At 36.2% G+C, this 19,358-nt stretch overlaps 1 protein-coding gene across 1 annotated transcript in view; it reads right to left on the bottom strand.

The window, feature by feature from the left end:
• Positions 1–12,203: 12,203 nt before the first annotated feature.
• LOC107656580 (myelin basic protein-like) overlaps positions 12,204–19,358 on the bottom strand; it is a 15,072-nt gene continuing 7,917 nt past the window's right edge. Inside the window, exons 3-7 of the mRNA XM_016444472.1 lie at positions 19,043–19,172; positions 17,581–17,607; positions 17,191–17,211; positions 15,698–15,787; positions 12,204–13,645 (exon numbers count right to left, since the gene is read on the bottom strand). Of these exons, the coding sequence (XP_016299958.1) occupies positions 13,595–13,645; positions 15,698–15,787; positions 17,191–17,211; positions 17,581–17,607; positions 19,043–19,172 (319 nt within the window). The 3' untranslated portion in view covers positions 12,204–13,594. The remainder of the gene's footprint in view (positions 13,646–15,697; positions 15,788–17,190; positions 17,212–17,580; positions 17,608–19,042; positions 19,173–19,358) is intronic.

The following is a 19,358-nucleotide window of genomic DNA, read 5'->3' as shown; positions in this document are numbered from 1 at the left end:
ATTATGGACCATGAACAGAGTGTCACTGCAACAGTTCAAAACAATATTCAAAGGCCATGTAGGCTAAAATATTTCTGCTACTTCTGCTGTAATGACAAAGCTGCTTGTTTTCAACTTGTTATTTATAGAGAGGTAAAATAATAAAACAATTAGTAAGTAAGCAGTACAAATATTCTACAACTACTGTATATAAGTATTAAATAAAGTATAAAAATGAAAAAGTTCTTTGCTCAAGGCAATATCAGTGATGGTTCTGGTGCCGGAGAGCTCTTCAGGTGGTCTTGAAGCAGCATCTGATTTCATCATTGCACTTCAGTCTTTTATAGACAGCAGGTGGATCCCAATGTCTTGTGACATCATACTGGGAATCCCCTAAGAAGTTGCTTGCTTATACATGTTATAAACATTTTCTTAATAAATGCTTAAAACAACAAGTGTGGTGTTTTACTTAATAAACCATTTTCTCAATAAAACAAATATAAAACAAATACAATAACATGTGCGTTGTCTTTCTTAATAAATCACTTTCTTAATAAATCAAATACAATATCATGTGTGGTGTCTTTCTTAATAAACCACTTTCTCAATAAAACAAATACAATATCATATGCGTGGTGTTTTTCTAAATAAACCACTTTCTCAGTAAAACAATAACCAATAACAATTGTATTTGTTTACAATACAAAGGTATTACATAAAAAGTAAAGACATACTTACAATAGGACAATTGCTTAATTTCCTCTACAACATGCAGCAGTTACATATTTGCCTGTATAAGGCCTTCCCAGGAAATAAACAAAATAATACACCCTTAGACTAAAAGTATTAACTAAATACATTAAACAATGAGGCAGGGTAATTGTATTCTTATTCATATTACACAATGGCTGCAATATAACAAAGAGTGAAAAATTTAAGGGGGTCTGAATACTTTCCGTACCCACTGTATATATATACTGTATTATATATATTATTAGTGTAGTGAAATAAAAATAAAATCTGGAAATTGTAGGCCTAGAAACTTGTTGTCCTGTCACTTCAAAATACTACACGCATGATGTTAACAATGCAAAGAAGAACATGATGTAGCCTATGGAAAGAGGCACTTGTCCGGTTCCCCAAAACGAAGACATAAAAAAGTCGAGAAGACGTGGAAAGTACGAAAAATTGCCTTACAAATTGGCTATTTCATAATCAGAATAAAAATAATAGATTCCGAGGCAAGAAAAGATGGCTATAGGCCTACTAAAGGAAAGTCATGCCAGCCATGTAAAAAATGAGGTTTGTCTAGATAGTGTATAGGCCTATAAGAATCACTGGTTAAATTTGCAGCTCTTTTTGATAAATTATTCCAATTGTGTGTTTAGAAACATGTTGCGATGTTCATTCACGTTGATAGGCTATGCTTGATATTTCTTTAGCTTAGTTGAGTGATTTCTGGAATGTAGGTTATATTTAAACAATAAAATAAAATAAAATAAAATAAAATAAAATAAAGGACAACTGTTATTAAGTAGCCTATGATTTTTTTGTAATGAGGTAGATGTTACTCTCCTAAATAAAAGAGAATGAATGACATCGTTGTGTGACGCTATGCTGTCTGCATTATATCTGTAGGCCTATCTATAAGTGGCCACGGCACCACTATAATATTTGAAAACAGCTATCTTCTAATAGGCTACATAGTAGGTTACAACAAATCATCTTCACTCTCACGTCCTTTTATAAATATTAAATAAAAACAACATTTTCGTATTGCAACTGCATTCATTAAAATAAGACTGTGGAAACTGAAAATACAAACAAACCTTTTCCTTGTATAGGCTACGCCAGACCGTCATCCTCCTCCTCTTCCTCATCTTGCGGATCGGAGTGTTGATCATCAAAGTGCAGCGAAGACCCACATCATAATAACAATACTTAGATCAGGGCTATTTCAATTAGTTTTATTTGAGGGCCGGATTATTGAATTGAAAATTTGAAGGGGGCCAAGGGGGAGGGGGGCCATCCCGATCTCTTTCTGGGGGGCCTATAAAATTAGAAATTAAATTTGAATGCATATTTAGCAGTAACATCAACTAATATTACCAACACTAACATCTATAAAAAACATTACAGCTGTCTGTCAGTCGATAAAAAAAATTAACTAATTAATCACATTTTTCTGTAATTAATCATGATTAATTGCATATTAATATATTGCCAATATTTCACACTGAACCTCCAAATTAATGTAGAATCAACCCAAATTTTAAATATGTTTAATGGCATCTCTTTACTTAGTAGCCTATTATTAACAAAGGCCAGTATTTTTGATAACAATACTGCTACTGATGTCTCGATTAATTGCATTTTCATCTCAGTTTTAGCCATATGATGTATTAATATTTAGTAGAAAAATATAACTTTTAATTTAAGTGAACTTAAAACAATCTTCACATAAACTATCAATTGTATTTTATAGTTATGGCATAATTCTGCCTTTTTGTCGGTTTAAGTGCTACTAGCGCGCTGTCAGAAGCGGCTCAGCACATGTGTACAGCAGAACGCACAGTCTTTCAAACTATACTCCATGTGATACTTACCTTCGTCCAGTGTCTGCGCTATTTCTCGCCAGAAGTTATGACCAATAACACTGTCTTTATATACATTTAAACTATGGTTGTGTATACGCCTATCTCATAACCCCCTCACACAAGCGCTTGTCAACGCTGCCGTCTATTAATGTTGCGGTCTCCGGCAGGTTGTTGTTGTTGCATCTCTTCCTTTTCTTTTTTGGCTGTGAAACAATGGCCCGTGCCAGTGATGCCACCTTGTGGACAAACTAATTAGTACAAAAACAATTCAAGGCATATGTGCGACCTGCGTGTACTCTTCCCTCGGGCCGGATGAAGATGATTGGCGGGCCAGATTGGGCCCGCGGGCCGCCAATTGAATAGCCCTGACTTAGATCAAAGATGAAAAAGATCTCGTTCGTGCTTATTAGCTTTAGGTGGTATATATGCATACGAAAGTTTTTAGGCAAAGCAAGAAAGCTGCATTCGATTCAGTCTGGCACGTGAGGTTAACTTTTTTGCAAGCTCCGTGAGCGCTGCTAAGTAAAATATTAAAAAAGCAAATGCACATCGACGCTAACCAGAATTGTTTCTCTTGGTAAATAATCTGCAATCATGGCGGATATCACCAACCACTAGCACAGGTACAAGACTACTCCCATACGATAGGCTACTATTGAATGAATCACCTAAGAGCGCAATGAATTGTGTTACAAGCGTAGGGGGAGACCGGGGATGGTTGTAATGTTTTTGACATTTCTGTCTGTATCTTGGAGGTCTTGTAAGTCGGTGCGTTCAAAATGTGATTCAAACTAGCAGTGTTGGGGAAGCTACTCTGAAACTGTAATGCAACTTAATAAGCTAGCTACTCATAAGTTAAAGTAGTTAAGCTACAGTCAAGCTACCCTTCTGAAAAAGTAGCTAGATACACTACAAGTTACTACCAAAAAGTAGCTAGCTACACTGAAACTACTTTTTTCACAACGACGTACAGTATATTAAAATAACTGAATAAGTGTTCATGAGGAATGTTTTAAAGTAAAATATTTGGTATTTAAAACAACAATGCAATACAATTATGATGTCAAAGACTTATTTTTTATTACACACAATATTCAGACTGTCAAAAGTCAAAATGCAAAATAGCAACAAATTTAGCATTGCAATAACAAAATTTTATTTTTATTTAAGTAACTTAAATTAAGCACACAGAAGCATTTTCTCGAAAATACTGTGTGACAGATGGCTGCATTATGGCAAGAAATTATATTGACATTGTTTTAAAAGTAGCTGAGCTACTGTAAAGCTACTGAAAAATGTAGCGTCGCTACTTGTAGCTAGCAACTCCCCAACACTGCAAACTAGTTACAAGTGTCTGCTATTAAATGGCATAGCTGTTATCTTTGCAGCACAAACTGGTTTAGTTTCAAATGCATGGTAGTTTCAAACAGGAGGAGTGGAATGTTACACTCAGTTAGTTGTAACATACCCTGGGGTAAGATTAACATTATGATATCCACCGGGGTGAGATGTAACATTATGCAATAAGGATTATGACAACAAAAAAAAAAGGATTTTGAAAGCTTTTAAATTCAACACTGACTTTTCAACATAATTTGTGTGTGTGTGTGTTTGTGTGTGTGTGTGTGACACAACTGAATAAAATGACCAAATGTGCACCAGCTTCAACAATTCAACACTATGTGTGTGTTTAATAACGTTTGTTAATGTCAGTCATAGTAATTGGCCATAATAAAATTGAACTTCAACACTTGAACACTTAAACATTTAGAGACGCCCCTCAGTTTGTCTTTCTCTTCCAAGACATAGGCATACTGAAATTCAAAGAAAACACATAAATAAAACAAAAAAATTGCTTGGGGCAGGTTATAACATGTTTCATTGCTGTTACAACTAACCCAGAGTCTTGTAGCCATGAACTATTACAGCTAACAGCCAAAACAGTAGCACTAACAACTTACATGAAAAATATCTACACAGACACACAATAAACATAATTTAACTTTGATGAGTTTAACTACAAAGCAGGGACTGCCATCACAAAAATAAATGAAAAAGTTACTTTCTTAACTTTTTCTTTAAAAGAAAACTTTCTTAATTAGTTTTTCTTCTCTAAAATGCTGTGTCTGTCACAGGGCTGTACTTCCTCACATGTGGAATAAGGACTAAATTGAGAATGTGTGAAGTTTATTAGCTGATTTGAAACTTGTTCCTTATTTGAGAAATTGGAAGTGTTACATCTGACCCGAGTTTACCATCCCAGGTCTCCTCCCTATAAAAGAATGACCTGCTGCGTTACATTTAAATAGATTTGCTATTGTTATAAATATTATAGAATGTTCTGTTCTACACAGCACTTCTAATATTTTTTATTTATTACCGCATTTTGTTTTTGACAAATTTACGACATTAAACGTGTAGTTAACATTATAAGATACGTCAATTTTAAGACAATTTTTTGTTAATTATTGCTACATTAATGTAACCATCTATGATCATTGCCAGAAGTCACCTGGACTCTACAGCCAGATCCGGTGTTACAAGATTTTCAGTTTCTGAGATTTCAGTGGGCGGAGCAGACATGAATATTCATGAGTTTCCCGGAGAATACATTCTTTGTGTAATGTTAGAATAAAGCACAGCAAACTTCAGCTAGTTGTATACATTGATTTCAGTTCGTTGTACTGTAGCTTAATTAGTTGTTATCATTTGAGTGCACAGCTGAAATAAATTTATTATAAACATATCTGTGGACTAATAATTTTTCATCTATCCTGGTGGGATTGTTCTTGAATTTGGCTTATATTTAAATGAACAGGAATCTAAGACCACACACATGCATGACAGTGTTCCTTTAATAGATGATTACAATTTTGGATTAAGCAAAATTGTATGGACAAAAGTGTAAAAATAGCCTACATTTTGGTGCAATGTCAATGAGAAATAAAATACTTCACAGCATTTTATGGAATACAATAAGCAACTAATTTGATGTTAACAACGCTCCTAATTTTATTTACAAATGTTCATAAGTGTGCTTGCTTGTTTTGATAATAATATTACTGTTTAAAGGTTTTATATTAGTAAGGTTCTTTGTTCATGTTCACCAACTGCATTTGTCTGATTAAAAATATAGGCTAGTCAAAAACAGTAATATTGTGAAATATTTGTACAATTTAAAATAACTGTTTTCTATTTTTTTCCCCTGTGATGTCAGATCTCAAATTCTCCAGTCTTCAGTGTCACAAGATCCTTCAGAGATCATTCTAATATGCCGATTTGCTGCTCAAGAAACATTTCTGATTATTATCACAGTTGAAAAAGGTTGTACTGCTAAATGAAGAGTGGAAACCATTTTACAGCGACAGTATTCCTTGATGAATAGAAAGTTCAGAAGAACAGTGTGACGAGTGGGGCAGCGCCGAGAGCCGGGGGAACAGAGCGAGGCTGGTGGAGTAAATGATGGTGAGCGACACCTGCACCACTCACCGGTCTCGAGTACCACGGAGGAGCTCTGGAAGGGTAAAAGGAGGAACGATGACGGTGCAAGACGAGAGAGGACCTGGACTATTTATGTTGTTTTGGTTCTGTTTGTGCGTGGCAGTCGTCTGTGAGGGGCTGTCGCGCTATTTTCAGTTTTGTGTTTATTTTGTTATTAAATTATGTTTAAATGTTCGCCGGTTCCCGCCTCCTTCTTCCCCGAACTACGAACTTTGTTATATTGGTGCCGAAACCCGGGAGGAAGGAGGGGAATCGCGGTGCTGAGGAGGTCGGGCAGCAGGAAGGAGCGGAGACCGCCGGTGGCTGCCCGAGGTGGTGCTGGAACGATGGAAGACGAGGTGGGACGGAGAGCTCACTCCTGCGCTCCTGGGCCGAGGAGGGGTGGCTGCCATCCAAGAGGGAGTGGAGGAGTCGGCACCATTCGCCAGGAGGCCGGAGCCTGCTGCCGTTCGCCATGATTGGGGAAGAGCAGGGAACGGGGGACTCGCTGCCGGCTGCCCTCAATTGGAACCGGGCCGAGAATTTTTTTTTCCTCTCTCCCCTCTCTCATCTCCGTCTCTCCTTATCCTTCCGTCTCCTTTTCTCTCACCTCATCTGTCCCTACCCCCAGGTGCTGCCGCCGCCGTAATCGGCTCCCCCCAGAGAGGGGGGAGTAGAGCGCAGTCTCGGGAGTACCCCCCCGGCCTGCGAGGGGCGATGGGGGTATGTGACGAGTGGGGCAGGGCCTAGAGCTGTGGGAACGGAGCGAGGCCGGTGGAGTTAAGGATAATGAGCGACACCTGCTCCAATCGCCGGTCTCAAGTCCCACGGAGGAGCTCCGGAAGGATAAAATGAGGAGTGACGACAGTGAAGGACGAGAGAGGATCAGGCCTGGATTTTATTTTGTGTTTTGTGTTTTGTGTGCGGCAGTCGTCCGTGAGGGGCTGTCGCTTTACTTTTGTGTTTGTTTATTTTGTTATTAAAGTTATGTTTAAATGTTCATCGGTTCCCGCCTCCTTCTTCCTGATCTCTGACTTTGTTACATTGGTGCCGAAACCCGGGAGGAAGGAGGGACACGCTGTCAGAGAGCCCTCGCTGCTGAGGGGGATTGCGGTGCTGAGGAGATCGAGCAGCAGGAAGGAGCGGAGACCGCCAGTGGCTGCCCTAGGCGGTGGTGCTGGAACGATGGAAGACGAGGTGGGACGAAGGGCTCGCTGCCACGCTCCTAGGCCGAGGAGGGGTGGCTGCCGTCCAAGAGGGAGCGGAGGAGTCTGCACCGTTCCCACTGCTCTCGGCCCCGCCCCACTCGTCACAAATAGCATTTATTTGAAATAGTATACATTTCAAGTGTACATTTAATAATAATAATAATAATGTCATGAATCAAATGCCAGAATCAAGTTTAGAAATGTCAATTTTTAGGCTTAATATCTTACATATGATCTTAGAAGAATATCTTTATTGTGTGTCATATTTTTATACAGCAAATTCAACAAGGGCTTTACATCACTCTTTTTTCTCCATGTTGTCTTGTTTTGGTGCATAAATCTTTTTAGTTTGTAACAAGAATTCAATAGTGGTTCATACTCAGAATTCAGGAAAACTTTATTAATATCATCTTCCATGCCTAACATTTTCCTGGATTTTGAGTGTGAATCACTACTGAATTAATTTTTTTAAACAAAATGTCACTGTCTCACATAATATCAAGCATCCACAACAACGTTATACCAACATCTATTGCCAGAAGAAGACCGTTTCAAAACTTAAAAGATAACAAAAGAGCATAGCAAGAAATAATTAATAATTCGGTGCTACTGTTGGAAATCAGTGTAGATTTAATCTTCTAGGTGTTCTGGGATTTTTGGTTTCACTGTGCAAATGGAACCTTAAACCTTGTGACAATCTTCATTTGTAAATTTATATTTGTTTGTAAAAGTTTAAATATTTTTTATTGGAAACATGAAAAAACAATGAAATTTCAGCAAAGTGTATGACTGTATCATAGTTTATAACCACACAGCAGACAGTTCACAACCAGACAATAGGAGAATGTTGAATTGTCTGACTCGGAACAGAGTATGTTAACACATAGATCATCACACCAGTATACAAAAAAATATGTCCACAGATACAGGTTTATTTTATTTGTTGCAGGCAGTGATGTATTCAACAAATGATAACAACTAATAACGGACACAGTTTTAAAGCATCGCAAGCTACAAAAATGAAAAACACATCGAACTAGCTGAGGTTTGCTGTGCTTTATTTTAACATTACAGTGAACGTGATTTCACCAAGTACATGTTCCTGGATCAACATCCTTGTTGATCCTGGAAAAACATTCCAACCAACCAATCAGAACTGAGGGATAAGTTTTGGTTACACTTTATTTTAAGGTGTCCTTGTTACAGTGTAATTATGCATTTAAGTACTGAGTAATATTAATTAACTACATGTATTTACTATAAGGTTAGGATTAGGATTAGGGTTTGGCTTAAGGTTACTTGCATGTAATTATGCATAACTAATTGTTATTAATAGTAAGTACATGCAACGTGTAACAAGGACACCTTAAAATAAAGTGTTACCTACGTTTTCAAGAAATGTCAGTTTTAGGCTTACGATCAGGGTTAGATGATTCTACAGTCAAAACAAAAATTATTCAGACACCAGATATAATTTTTAATATTTTTTTGTGGGTGCAAGACACTATAGCTAATTTATGTAAGTTAGGATAGCAAAATAAAGTAAACTGTGACATATTATACCCCAAAATTCTTCATCTAGTGGACTACCAATAAAATTGATAAAAATTTGGGACCAAAAATTACTTTGCCCTCACCATGTTTTGCTTAAGTGTTATCTGAAATTATCAAGATGAATTTGTTCTGACACAGTTTAACTCTGAGTTCTTGTCATATTTTATTACCATTTTCTAAACTATAGCAAATAAACTGTGATAATGTGTGAAATGTTGAAGGTGTCTGAATAAATTTTGGTTTGACTGTACATTAAATAAATTATGGGTAGGGTTTGGTTTAGGGGTAGGGATTGGGTTAGGTATATCTTTGGACAGTAATGTTGATCCAGGATCATGTCTTACTTGTCAAAATCACAGAAACGGAAAATCTCATAACACCTAGAGAGTTACGCTGAACAGGATTCGGCCCAGTGCTTTACAGCCATAACAAAAAGTGTCAGAGCGAGCTGCAGGCCACACTCGGCCTGGATAATGTATGCCCATGCCGAGTCTGAGCTGCAGGCGCCGTGGGGCAGCTGAGCTCGGGCCGATTACTAGCTACATGCTATCTGGGATATGTTATTATTGATGCTTCTCTTCTGCACTGCATCGTCCTGTATAGAATGACAAAAAAGTAGGCTATATTAAGTTAATTTTTTAGGCTGGACTGCTTCAGCAGTCTACAGCCTTGTTTAGACAGTCAGTCCAAATCCAATTATTTGTGGATTCGATTGGAATCTGATTTAAATGATTGACTGTCTGCACTGTATATCGCAACTGTTCAGATCTGATTTGTGTGTCCCGTGGGGCTCTTTCATTTTACTGAATTTCTGCATTGGTTTCTATGGCAACGACGTTGAGTTAGCATGCATGCCTGTGCTAAATTAGACAACCTAACTGGGTTGTCTAATATAACACCCAGATTTTTGACTGTAGAGGAAGTAACAGTACATCCGTCTAGTTGCAAACTGTAATCAAAGAGATTCTGTGTACTGCTTTTTGGTCCAATAAGTAATATCTCTGTCTTATCCGAATTCAGTAGGAGAAAATGATTGGTCTTCCAATCTTTTACATTTTTAATACACTCTGTTAGCTTAGATAATTTAGAAGTTTCATCTGGTCTTGTTGAGATATATAGTTGAGTATCATCAGCATAACAATGGAAACTAATTCCATATTTTCTAATAATATTACCAAGGGGTAACATGTATATTGAAAATAGCAGAGAACCTAGGACAGATCCTTGTGGCACTCCATACTTTACTGGTGATAATTGAGATGACTCCCCGTTTAAGTAAACAAAGTGGTAGCGATCGGACAGGTAGGATCTAAACCATTAAAGCCTGCCCTTGAATACCTGTATAGTTTTGTAAACAATCAATGAGTATGTCATGATCTATAGTGTCGAACGCAGCACTAAGATCAAGTAAAACTAGCATTGAGATGAAGCCTTGGTCAAAAACAATGGCAATACAATTTGCAATGCAGATGTTGTACAACATGACGGCATGAAAAGTAAGAAGCTGATTATTTTCTACAGTTGTTTTTATTTTTTAATTTATTTTTATTATTTATTTATTTTGTGAGACATTTCAATTAATTTTGAAGTCACATGCTTTTTGAAGGTCTTCAAGTGCTTTATAAGTAGTCACATGCTTCTTTTGTCTGCCCTTTTCACCCTCTAAATTCAGTATTGCTTGGAGTAAGCCATTTAAAATAGAAGCTCACATTGCCTGGACTGAAAATATATATTTTATATGTGTTCCTTTGTGTGCTATTTTATGTAAGCCTGTAGCCTATATATATTATGATAAAATAAATATATGAAACTTTATCAAAAAAATATATGAGATCCAATAAGATTTGATTCAATTTGAGCTCTGCTTGCATGTCCAGATCAAACAGAGTCCACTGAGACAGCATAAAGAGAAAGGAGAGAAAGGAAATGTTATGAGAGAAAGGAAAGTCTTTGGTGAGGTGTGAATTCCCACCTTGAATCATTAATGAAGGATCGAAGGATTGTCAATATAGTTTTAAATAAGGATTGTCAACCTGTGTGTTGGTTCAAGAGAGCAACCATAACGATTATTATTTAATTTAATCATTTAATTATTTATAATAATCGTTTTAACCATACTCATTTCATTGACTCATTAACTGATTCGTAATTTATATTATTATATTTTATATTATTTTTCCATTGTTGTTTAATCTTATGATTGTGTGGTTTCAATATTTGTGTCCACAAGTGAGAGATAAGAGAATGTCTCCATTTCAAAGTTTTTAACATCACAGGACGATGCTGTGAAGCTGTAATTTTCCTTTGATTGTGGTATAATAACTGTTGTTGGATTTGTGCTGGTCTGACGAAGATTGAGCAACAATGATTGTGACTACGATTATTCAATAAACTCTAAAACTTTTTTATTATCATCATCACTTCATCTCCTGCTTCTGCTCTTCACTGGCTCGGTCAACTTCTTGGCTGATAGAACACTGTTAATACAGTTTTGGGTACCAGACAAACGACTGGTTTGGGGTACCAGACAAGACGGGTTTTGAGTATTAGACAACTTTGCTGACTATAGATGCTTGGATATTTTCTGACAGGATCTGGCGTCCCGTGCTGGATATATTATATTTCTGGAAACATTGTTATTTTTCAGTGCAGTATGGATATTCTCAGCTTCTGTGAACATTATCCAAACGTTCTATTTTGGTAATTCTAAAACTGTGAAAATGTCCAGTTTGCCTAATGTTAGTGGAACATTATTTTAAGGTTAGTATAATATTTCTGTAACATTCTCTCAACGTAATTTCAAACAACACAACATTATCGAAATATTTGGAACATTCTAAGAACATAAAAATGTCTGGTTTAATCATTTTAATAGAACATTATTTTAACGTTAGGACAATGTTCCTGAAATGCTCTTTTAATGCGTTCCTTTCAGCAGCTATAATGGCTTATTATTACAAATATTATCATTAGCACTGTAGCAAATAAAATAGAGAGCGTTCATGGCAAATCCAGGTTAAATCTTCAGGCTAATATGTACACTCTGTTTTGACATAAATGTGGTATCTTGAAACGGTTTAAAGGCATTTCAGTGACCTTTCAAGAGACTTATTTTAAGGGCACTTAAAGTGAAAGCACCAAGTGTCTGTCTATCTCATCCACAATTGAACAGATCAAGCACACCAAGCAAAGGTCATTTACTTCAAAGAGAATCCTGAAAATCTTCTAAATCAATGATTTTATTTCCCTTTTCTTATTCTTTCAGTTCAGTGTTTTAACAAAGAAAGAAAGAAAGAAACATACAAACACTTAATAAGAGAAAGACAGAGAAACTGATTTTTGAGAACATCAAAGGATGAACAGACACACAATCAAACACAGACTATACATTTCTGAATCTTTATTTAAGTTACTATATAAATAAAGGGAGGGTTAAAGATATTACATCATGAACACTTGTAGCACCATTTTGGAGACAAATCCAGCGCTGACAGGGAGAATATTTGACCTCATGTTTATTCAGCAGTATTTCAGAAACAGTACATACAGGAAGAGTCTATGAGACACGAAACAATGAACATTATTAAGACATGTGAGAAACATCACAGAAATAAAAATCAGCTGAATAAACTCCTCCTCACTCTTTCAGAATTCCTTATCATTTCTCACATTATCCCTCATACACTTTCAGGTTTCCTTCCACCGGTTTCATACCCTTTATGCTCCCAGTGACTGTCCTAGATTTCTGCACGTCTGTTATTTAAATATGAATCCTTCCCCTGGTAATTACATGAGACCTTTCTAAAATAACATCAAAATTGCAGACGTAATGACGCAGACAACATTTACAGGCTGTTTTAACACACATAGTGCAGTGGAACATCTGAGGGAATACAATCCAAGCATCAGATATGCTTAGAATCTATACCCTATTCCACAAAATCATGTTTTTAGTCTTTGATTAATAATTTTAAGGCATGTTTCTAATAAAAGAGCTAAAAAATTACTGAAATAAATCAAATTTAATATTAGGGAAATGTTAATTGGTCATCATTTTTTTATGTTGCTCAAAACACAATAAAGAATCCTATATACAGTACATAGTTCTTGGTACAAAGGAAATAACCAATATATAACACAACACAAGGACCACAATTAACGCAAATATCCACAAATACACTGCACATCACTGAGGCTGAACATTGATCTCAACCATGGAGTCTTCTTCACTGTAGAACAAGGACTAATGTCACACATCAAATGCTCGATAGCACACAAGCAACCCACTGTGTAAGATGCATCTGAGGTGAATTCAGAATTATAAAATAATGGGGTCTTGATGGCCATTATATCTTACTTTAATGTTTAATGAAGAAATAGTCTGTCTAGTTCGGTCAATTAAGACTAATAATCAAACCTCTTGGTTAATCTGCATTTCTGAGGGATGGTGATCCTCTTGGACATTTTCTAACTAAATTTTGGAGGGAGACTTCCAATATAGCAACTAGACGTTCAACTATCACATCTCCTGACCATTGACAATTATTGCAGCAGTTTTGCACACATACAGTTCACACATGCTTATAAAACCCTGCAGGCATGTAACAACAGATACTTGGATTGTATCTCTATCTTGGAAGCGAAGATGGCCAATGTTAGTCTGTTAAACTTGCTGTGACTTGTGAATCTAAAGGGCAGAGATCCTCCCTCTCAAGTTTTTGCTTTTCATCCGTTTCACTCTCTTCCATCTTGGTGTTTTTCTGGTCAGACAAGGGCTCAGAAGATGGTGCTCCAGCGTTTGGGTGGAGAGCGAGATCGGCTTTCTCCCTGAGATTGGAGAGAAAATGATCATAGTATGGTCATTGTCATGTCAATTGCGTAACACGAAACCTTCTCAACACTGGTGTTGGATTATGCAAGGTCAAAATCAATGTTAGTTCTGAAACATATTACAAAAGAATAAATGCTGAAGCTTGCACAGAAATAGCACAGAGCATCAGCAGAATGGGTGAAGGACCATATGTTCAATGTCAAAACTAGTGAATTTAATGACAAAAATGACAATGTTGAGTAATCCATATTGAAGAAGTATTTCTAAAAGAGTGATCTGAGCACTCAGCGTTTTAGTTCTACAGCACAATGGATGTGGAAAGCCATTCTGATTTGATTGTGTCCTCTGTTCAGAAGAGATTGTCATGTGAAAAATGCAAAAGGGAGAAAAGGAAATTAGGCAAAAGAGCAGATGAGGTAGATGATTTGAGCTAAACGCGAACATCAGTGTCATACTGCTTGAATGTCACACTTAAAACGTTAAAAAAGTACTTGTTTAAAAATAATATGGAACAGATACTTGCAAATACATACATGTATAAATATACTACCATTCAAATGCTTGGGGTCAGTAAGCTTGTTTGTTTGTTTATTTTTTTATACATATATTTATTTATTTATTTATATTTGCATTTAGCAAGGATGCCTTAAATTGATTAAAAGTGACATTTATAATGCTACAAAAAATTACTATTTCAAATAAATGCTGTTCTTTTGACTTATATTCATCATGATTTCAACATTAATAATAAAAAATGTTTCTTGAGCACCAAAACAGCATATTAAAATGATTTCTGAAGGATCATGTGACACTGAAGACTGGAGTAATGGCTGCTGAAAAATTCATCTTTGTCATCACAGCCAAAAAATACATTTTTAAAATATTAAAATAGAAAACGGTTATTTTAAATTGTAATAATATTCCACAATATAACTGTTTTTTACTGTATTTTTGTAATCAAATAGTGCTTTGTGAGCATAAAAGATATTTTTCAAAAACATTCAACTTTTGAATGGTAGTTTATATATACACATATAATACATACATACATACATACATATACATATATACTCATTGTGAACAATTTTTTATCAGTGACCTATTTTCCTATTTTCATTGTTTCCATATAATGAAAATGAATGGTGACCATGGCTGTCAAGCAAATAATTTTTTTTTTTTTTTTTGGTCCTTATATTTATTTGTCTTGGTCCCCATCCGCTTTCGTTGTATGGAAAAAAGCACCTCAGACGTGATGATTAACATCTTCACTTTCCATGGATGAAAGAAGGTCATAAGGTTTGGAAAGACATAAAGATAAGTGAATGATGGCAGAATTTTCACTTCAATGTGAACGATTCTTTTTAAGAGCAGGTGATATTCCTTAATCCACTGAAAATCAAATGTTACTGGCAATCAATGAGAATAAGCATGAAGAGATGTGAATATTTGCCCTGCACCTGGCAAAAGTTCAAAATGCTTATGACTGCTCAATGACTGACTGAACATAAGTAAGGTTGAGGCACACAGAAAGACTCAACTTTGACTAAAATTGAAATAGATGAGATGGGCTTTCTTTATAACCTAAATAAATACTGATTTTGAAAAGCTTAAGTGAATAAAATACCTTCAATGACTGCTGAAAGACTGCACAGCCCTCACTGAGAGGATAGGTGTCATTACTTTAGTGAGAGATGAATATTATTGGACTTGCATACTGAAGGTGACTCTGGGTCAGAAACAGAAGCAGTCGATAGACTTATCAAGGACATTCTCATTCACTTTTTCACATGCCTCTTCAAGCACAGAAAGAGAGTTCTAGATGGTTTGAAAGCAATAATCTATGCAACATCTCATTATCAAACATTTTTAATAGCCTTAATTACATCCCGATGTTGAAATTGCTTTCTTTGTAGGCATTTGCATAAAGAAGCATCAATCAACTGTAATTGCGCTTAAATGAGAATAACCTTTTTTAAATAGCTAAAAAAAGATCTTAAATACGTATGGTAGTCTTCTCAGAGAGTCGTTTTCTGCTGTTTTAGGCTCACCAGGTTGAAGATTCTGGAGAGTGTGTTCTGTTCCCTTCTGCGTCTGTGAGGCGATCTAATGCTCTCCAAGCCACGTGTTGACGGGGAAGCCTAAAACACATAGTTTATGAACACAAAGAGGATACCAGCCCACTGCTGTTTACGGATATACTACGAATATGTTTTTCTTTGTGATGTTATTTCAAACTGTAATCAAAAATAGTTCTAGTGTTTCTAATGTTCAGTATACATTCTGTGCTAAATGCATCAGTGCATTTCTGCTCCAATGTCTACAAATGAAGAGTGCAATAGGAGGTTGCAGCATAGAGAATGTTACATGTTTGCTACACATCAAGTATTATAGGAGGGGGTGATTTAGAGATGGCAAGAGTGCAGCATAGGAGGATAATCATAACACAGGTTATTTACATATATTGATCTACAATAGGAATTGTTCTGCACAAAACAGTTTTGCCAGCCAAAGAATAACGCTTTTTGTGTCAGTTATTAATGTCCAAATAAATTCAATGCTGCATGCCTTTATGTATTTGAGCCTGTGGAGTTAAACATCACGTGAAAAAAAAACACAGGGGGCACTGGTGAGTCAGTGAATCAAGACCTGGTAAAGGAGTAGATGGGTTGGAGTGTGAGTTTATGGGGGGAGTGAACAGTTTGAAGACCCCTAGAGAGAAAGCTGCTTTACCGGCTGCGACTCAGAAAAAGCCTTGCTGTTTCAAAGTCATCAAGAAGCAGAGAGTCGCTCTGGTTCGGGAGAAATTCCATCAGAAAAGAAAGACGCAACAATCAAGGCAAAAAAATATACAGTAGGTAGAAAAAGAAAGAAAGAAAGAAAGAAAGAAAGAAAGAAAGGAACTGAAAAACAAGCAAAAACATGAAAACACTAATAATGTTCTAATCATTTCAGTGCCTGAGATCACTCTTTTATGTACTATATCACAGCTAAAGGCTGTGGAAATTCATAATCACATGAAAGATTAAGAACAGATTTCTTAAATAATGCCTATTTCATGCATTTTGGCATCACAAAATGTGTTCTGCATTGAAATTATGCATATGTAATCTTATGAGAGTGTGCCTTAATAAGTACAATAATTGTATTGAAAGCATTAAATGTGGCTAAATTGAAAGCACAATTCAATAATGCTTAATAAACTCCACTAAAAATGGCATGGGCCTAAACGTCATGGCCCTCCACAAAACTAAAATTTTGATTAATCTGGAGATTTGTGGAAAATGAACCCATTCAACCTATAAATCATCCAATCCCATAGGTTAACGAGAAGATCGCATGAAGCACAGTAAAAAGTTCAGCAGCTGTAATTAGAGCTATGCATTGGTTAATTCACAAAGAAGAGAACAAATGATTAAGTAACGCGACAGATCTATTAGAAGTGAGACAGGACAAGAAGACTTCCTGCAATCAGCCAATCAGATCTGTTCATGAGGGTGTCTGTGAATGCAATCGTGAATCATATCAAGGATAAGTGACATACCAGACCCAACAGTTCTCTCCACTGCACATGAAAAAAAAAAAAACGTAGACTCATTAATTTTCTTCTTAGATTAATTTCTAATTTCATTGCTGGATATGAGAGGGCATAGAAAATGATTATGGGTCAAATCTATTCTATCTGCTAGGAACAAGCTCTATTATTAATTTAAGAGGGTGGTGGTAACCTCATGGTTAGAGGTAATTGTTGACTAATAGAGTGTTACGAATATCACATTCTTGCTCTGTCACTATTTATACCCTAGGCAAAGCACTTTTTACTGCAGATTTTCACTGCAAATTTTCTTGAAATAACTAAAAATGCATATACCAAGACCATTTTAAACAATGGGATTAGATACATGCCAGTAGAAAAATGGGATGTAAGACTTACCCTCGACTTGGGACGAGGAGAGGACACCTTCAAGGAAACAAATAGAAACTTTTAGTCAAGGAACATTTTAAGCATTCAAAAGGCACAGGCACAGCTTTTAATTTAGAGGCCTGACTATTATAAAGAGACGTTGCGTTATCCAGTGTGATGCATACAAGATAAGTAATCCTTGAACAAAGACTTTTCATTTTAAAGATGGGGTCGATCATTAGGCTTCCTTGCAGTTCAGATGATTAATGACGGCAGAGACTGTATCTTTTTAATGAACAAGCCCACGGACCTGAGGAACAACTGTGCAATTAGTGCTGGCCAGAATAGCATTTTTAATTTAGGACTTGAGTAATGGGGAAACGTTAACACTCATATCTAGTTTCCAAAGAACTGATTTTGTGTTTTCAGGGGAATATTCAAGAAAATGAGTAATGAGATATGCTGGTTTGAAGTCAAATCATGTCATCTGAAAGTGGAATTTAATATTTACATATCACATCTTACATCACGAAAAAAAAAAAGGTGATGTTAAAGCAGAATGATCATTTCAAATAAAATGCTAAACATGCTCTGTCCGGTAAGTTTCCACACATACAAGATTATATTCTCATCACGACAGGGAAGTTGTGGCCTAATGGTTAGAGAGTTGGACTCGTAACCCAAAGGTTGCGAGTTCGAGTCTCTGGTCTGGCAATGGAAGTGAAATGTGACAACATGCCCCATAGGTGGAACACATTGTAACATCCGAGGGGCACGTTGTAACTTGACCATATGACAGCTTAAAATCTTATCTGATCGAATGAAAAAAATATACAAGACAAACTAAAATATTTTGTTAATAAATATTTTTTTTTTTTTTTTTTTTTTTTTTTTTTAAAAAAAAAATGTTTTTTAAAAAAAAAAAAAAAAAAAAAAAAAAGGTCACCATACTTGGCCACGTCACGTCACTTTTCATCTGAAACAGTGACTTTCAAAGAGTGACTCAAACAAGAGAAACTAACACTAGTGATGTAAGTGTGTGTAATGTTTTCTGTCTCACACAAAAACAAGTCTGGATATTGTAGCAAAGAAAACACGGGCTGCATGTTGAACATGACGACAAACTTGGTGTGCGAACTTAGACAGCAAATGGCCAGACACAATGTGGCATGTCTAGGACGAAAGCTTGTCTTTGGCATATTGAATTTTGGTTAAAAAAGCATGCTTTTCAATAGTCTTCATCAAATATATATGCTCTTCTAATATATTTGCGCCAGATGAGGTAATGTTTTCCTGCTGCTCAGTGCTTTGAGAGTGGTAGCAAACTCTTTGGATCAGTGGGAGCTAAAGACGAGAGCAAGGGAGGTGTGAAACTTTCATTCTCATGTCTTGTGAGGAACTGATTTCTTTTCTAGGGCTGCAATTGTTGGTTTCACATCACTCTTTGAAGTTTGGCACTTAAAAATCCATGTCAGCACATGTGGATACTTACAAAGCTCCTGAAGAAATGCACCACAGGGTTGACATCTCCACGACGACGGGTGGAAGAGTGCTGGGGTCTCTGTGGAGAGGAGGATAGATGACCACGAAATGAGCCCTTCAAATAAATGAAAGAGAAACGTCTAGTCAAGTTGCAACATACATTAGCGTGACAACTTCTTGGACTGGAAATCCAATCATTAAAGATTCACAATTTAGACGAAGACACAATTTAACTACAATGCCAATCTCTTCGAGTTTTGTGGCAAAATGTAGCTTATAAAATATTATGCTTATCTAAATTTACCTTTGCACCTAAATTGCCATGC

The sequence above is a fragment of the Sinocyclocheilus anshuiensis genome, unplaced genomic scaffold (assembly GCF_001515605.1).
Source record: "Sinocyclocheilus anshuiensis isolate Anshui unplaced genomic scaffold, SAMN03320099.WGS_v1.1 scaffold1393, whole genome shotgun sequence".
NCBI classification, from domain to species: Eukaryota; Metazoa; Chordata; class Actinopteri; order Cypriniformes; family Cyprinidae; genus Sinocyclocheilus; species Sinocyclocheilus anshuiensis.
Note: the sequence above shows the minus strand (reverse complement) of the source record. Positions and strands in the feature narration are given on the sequence as shown.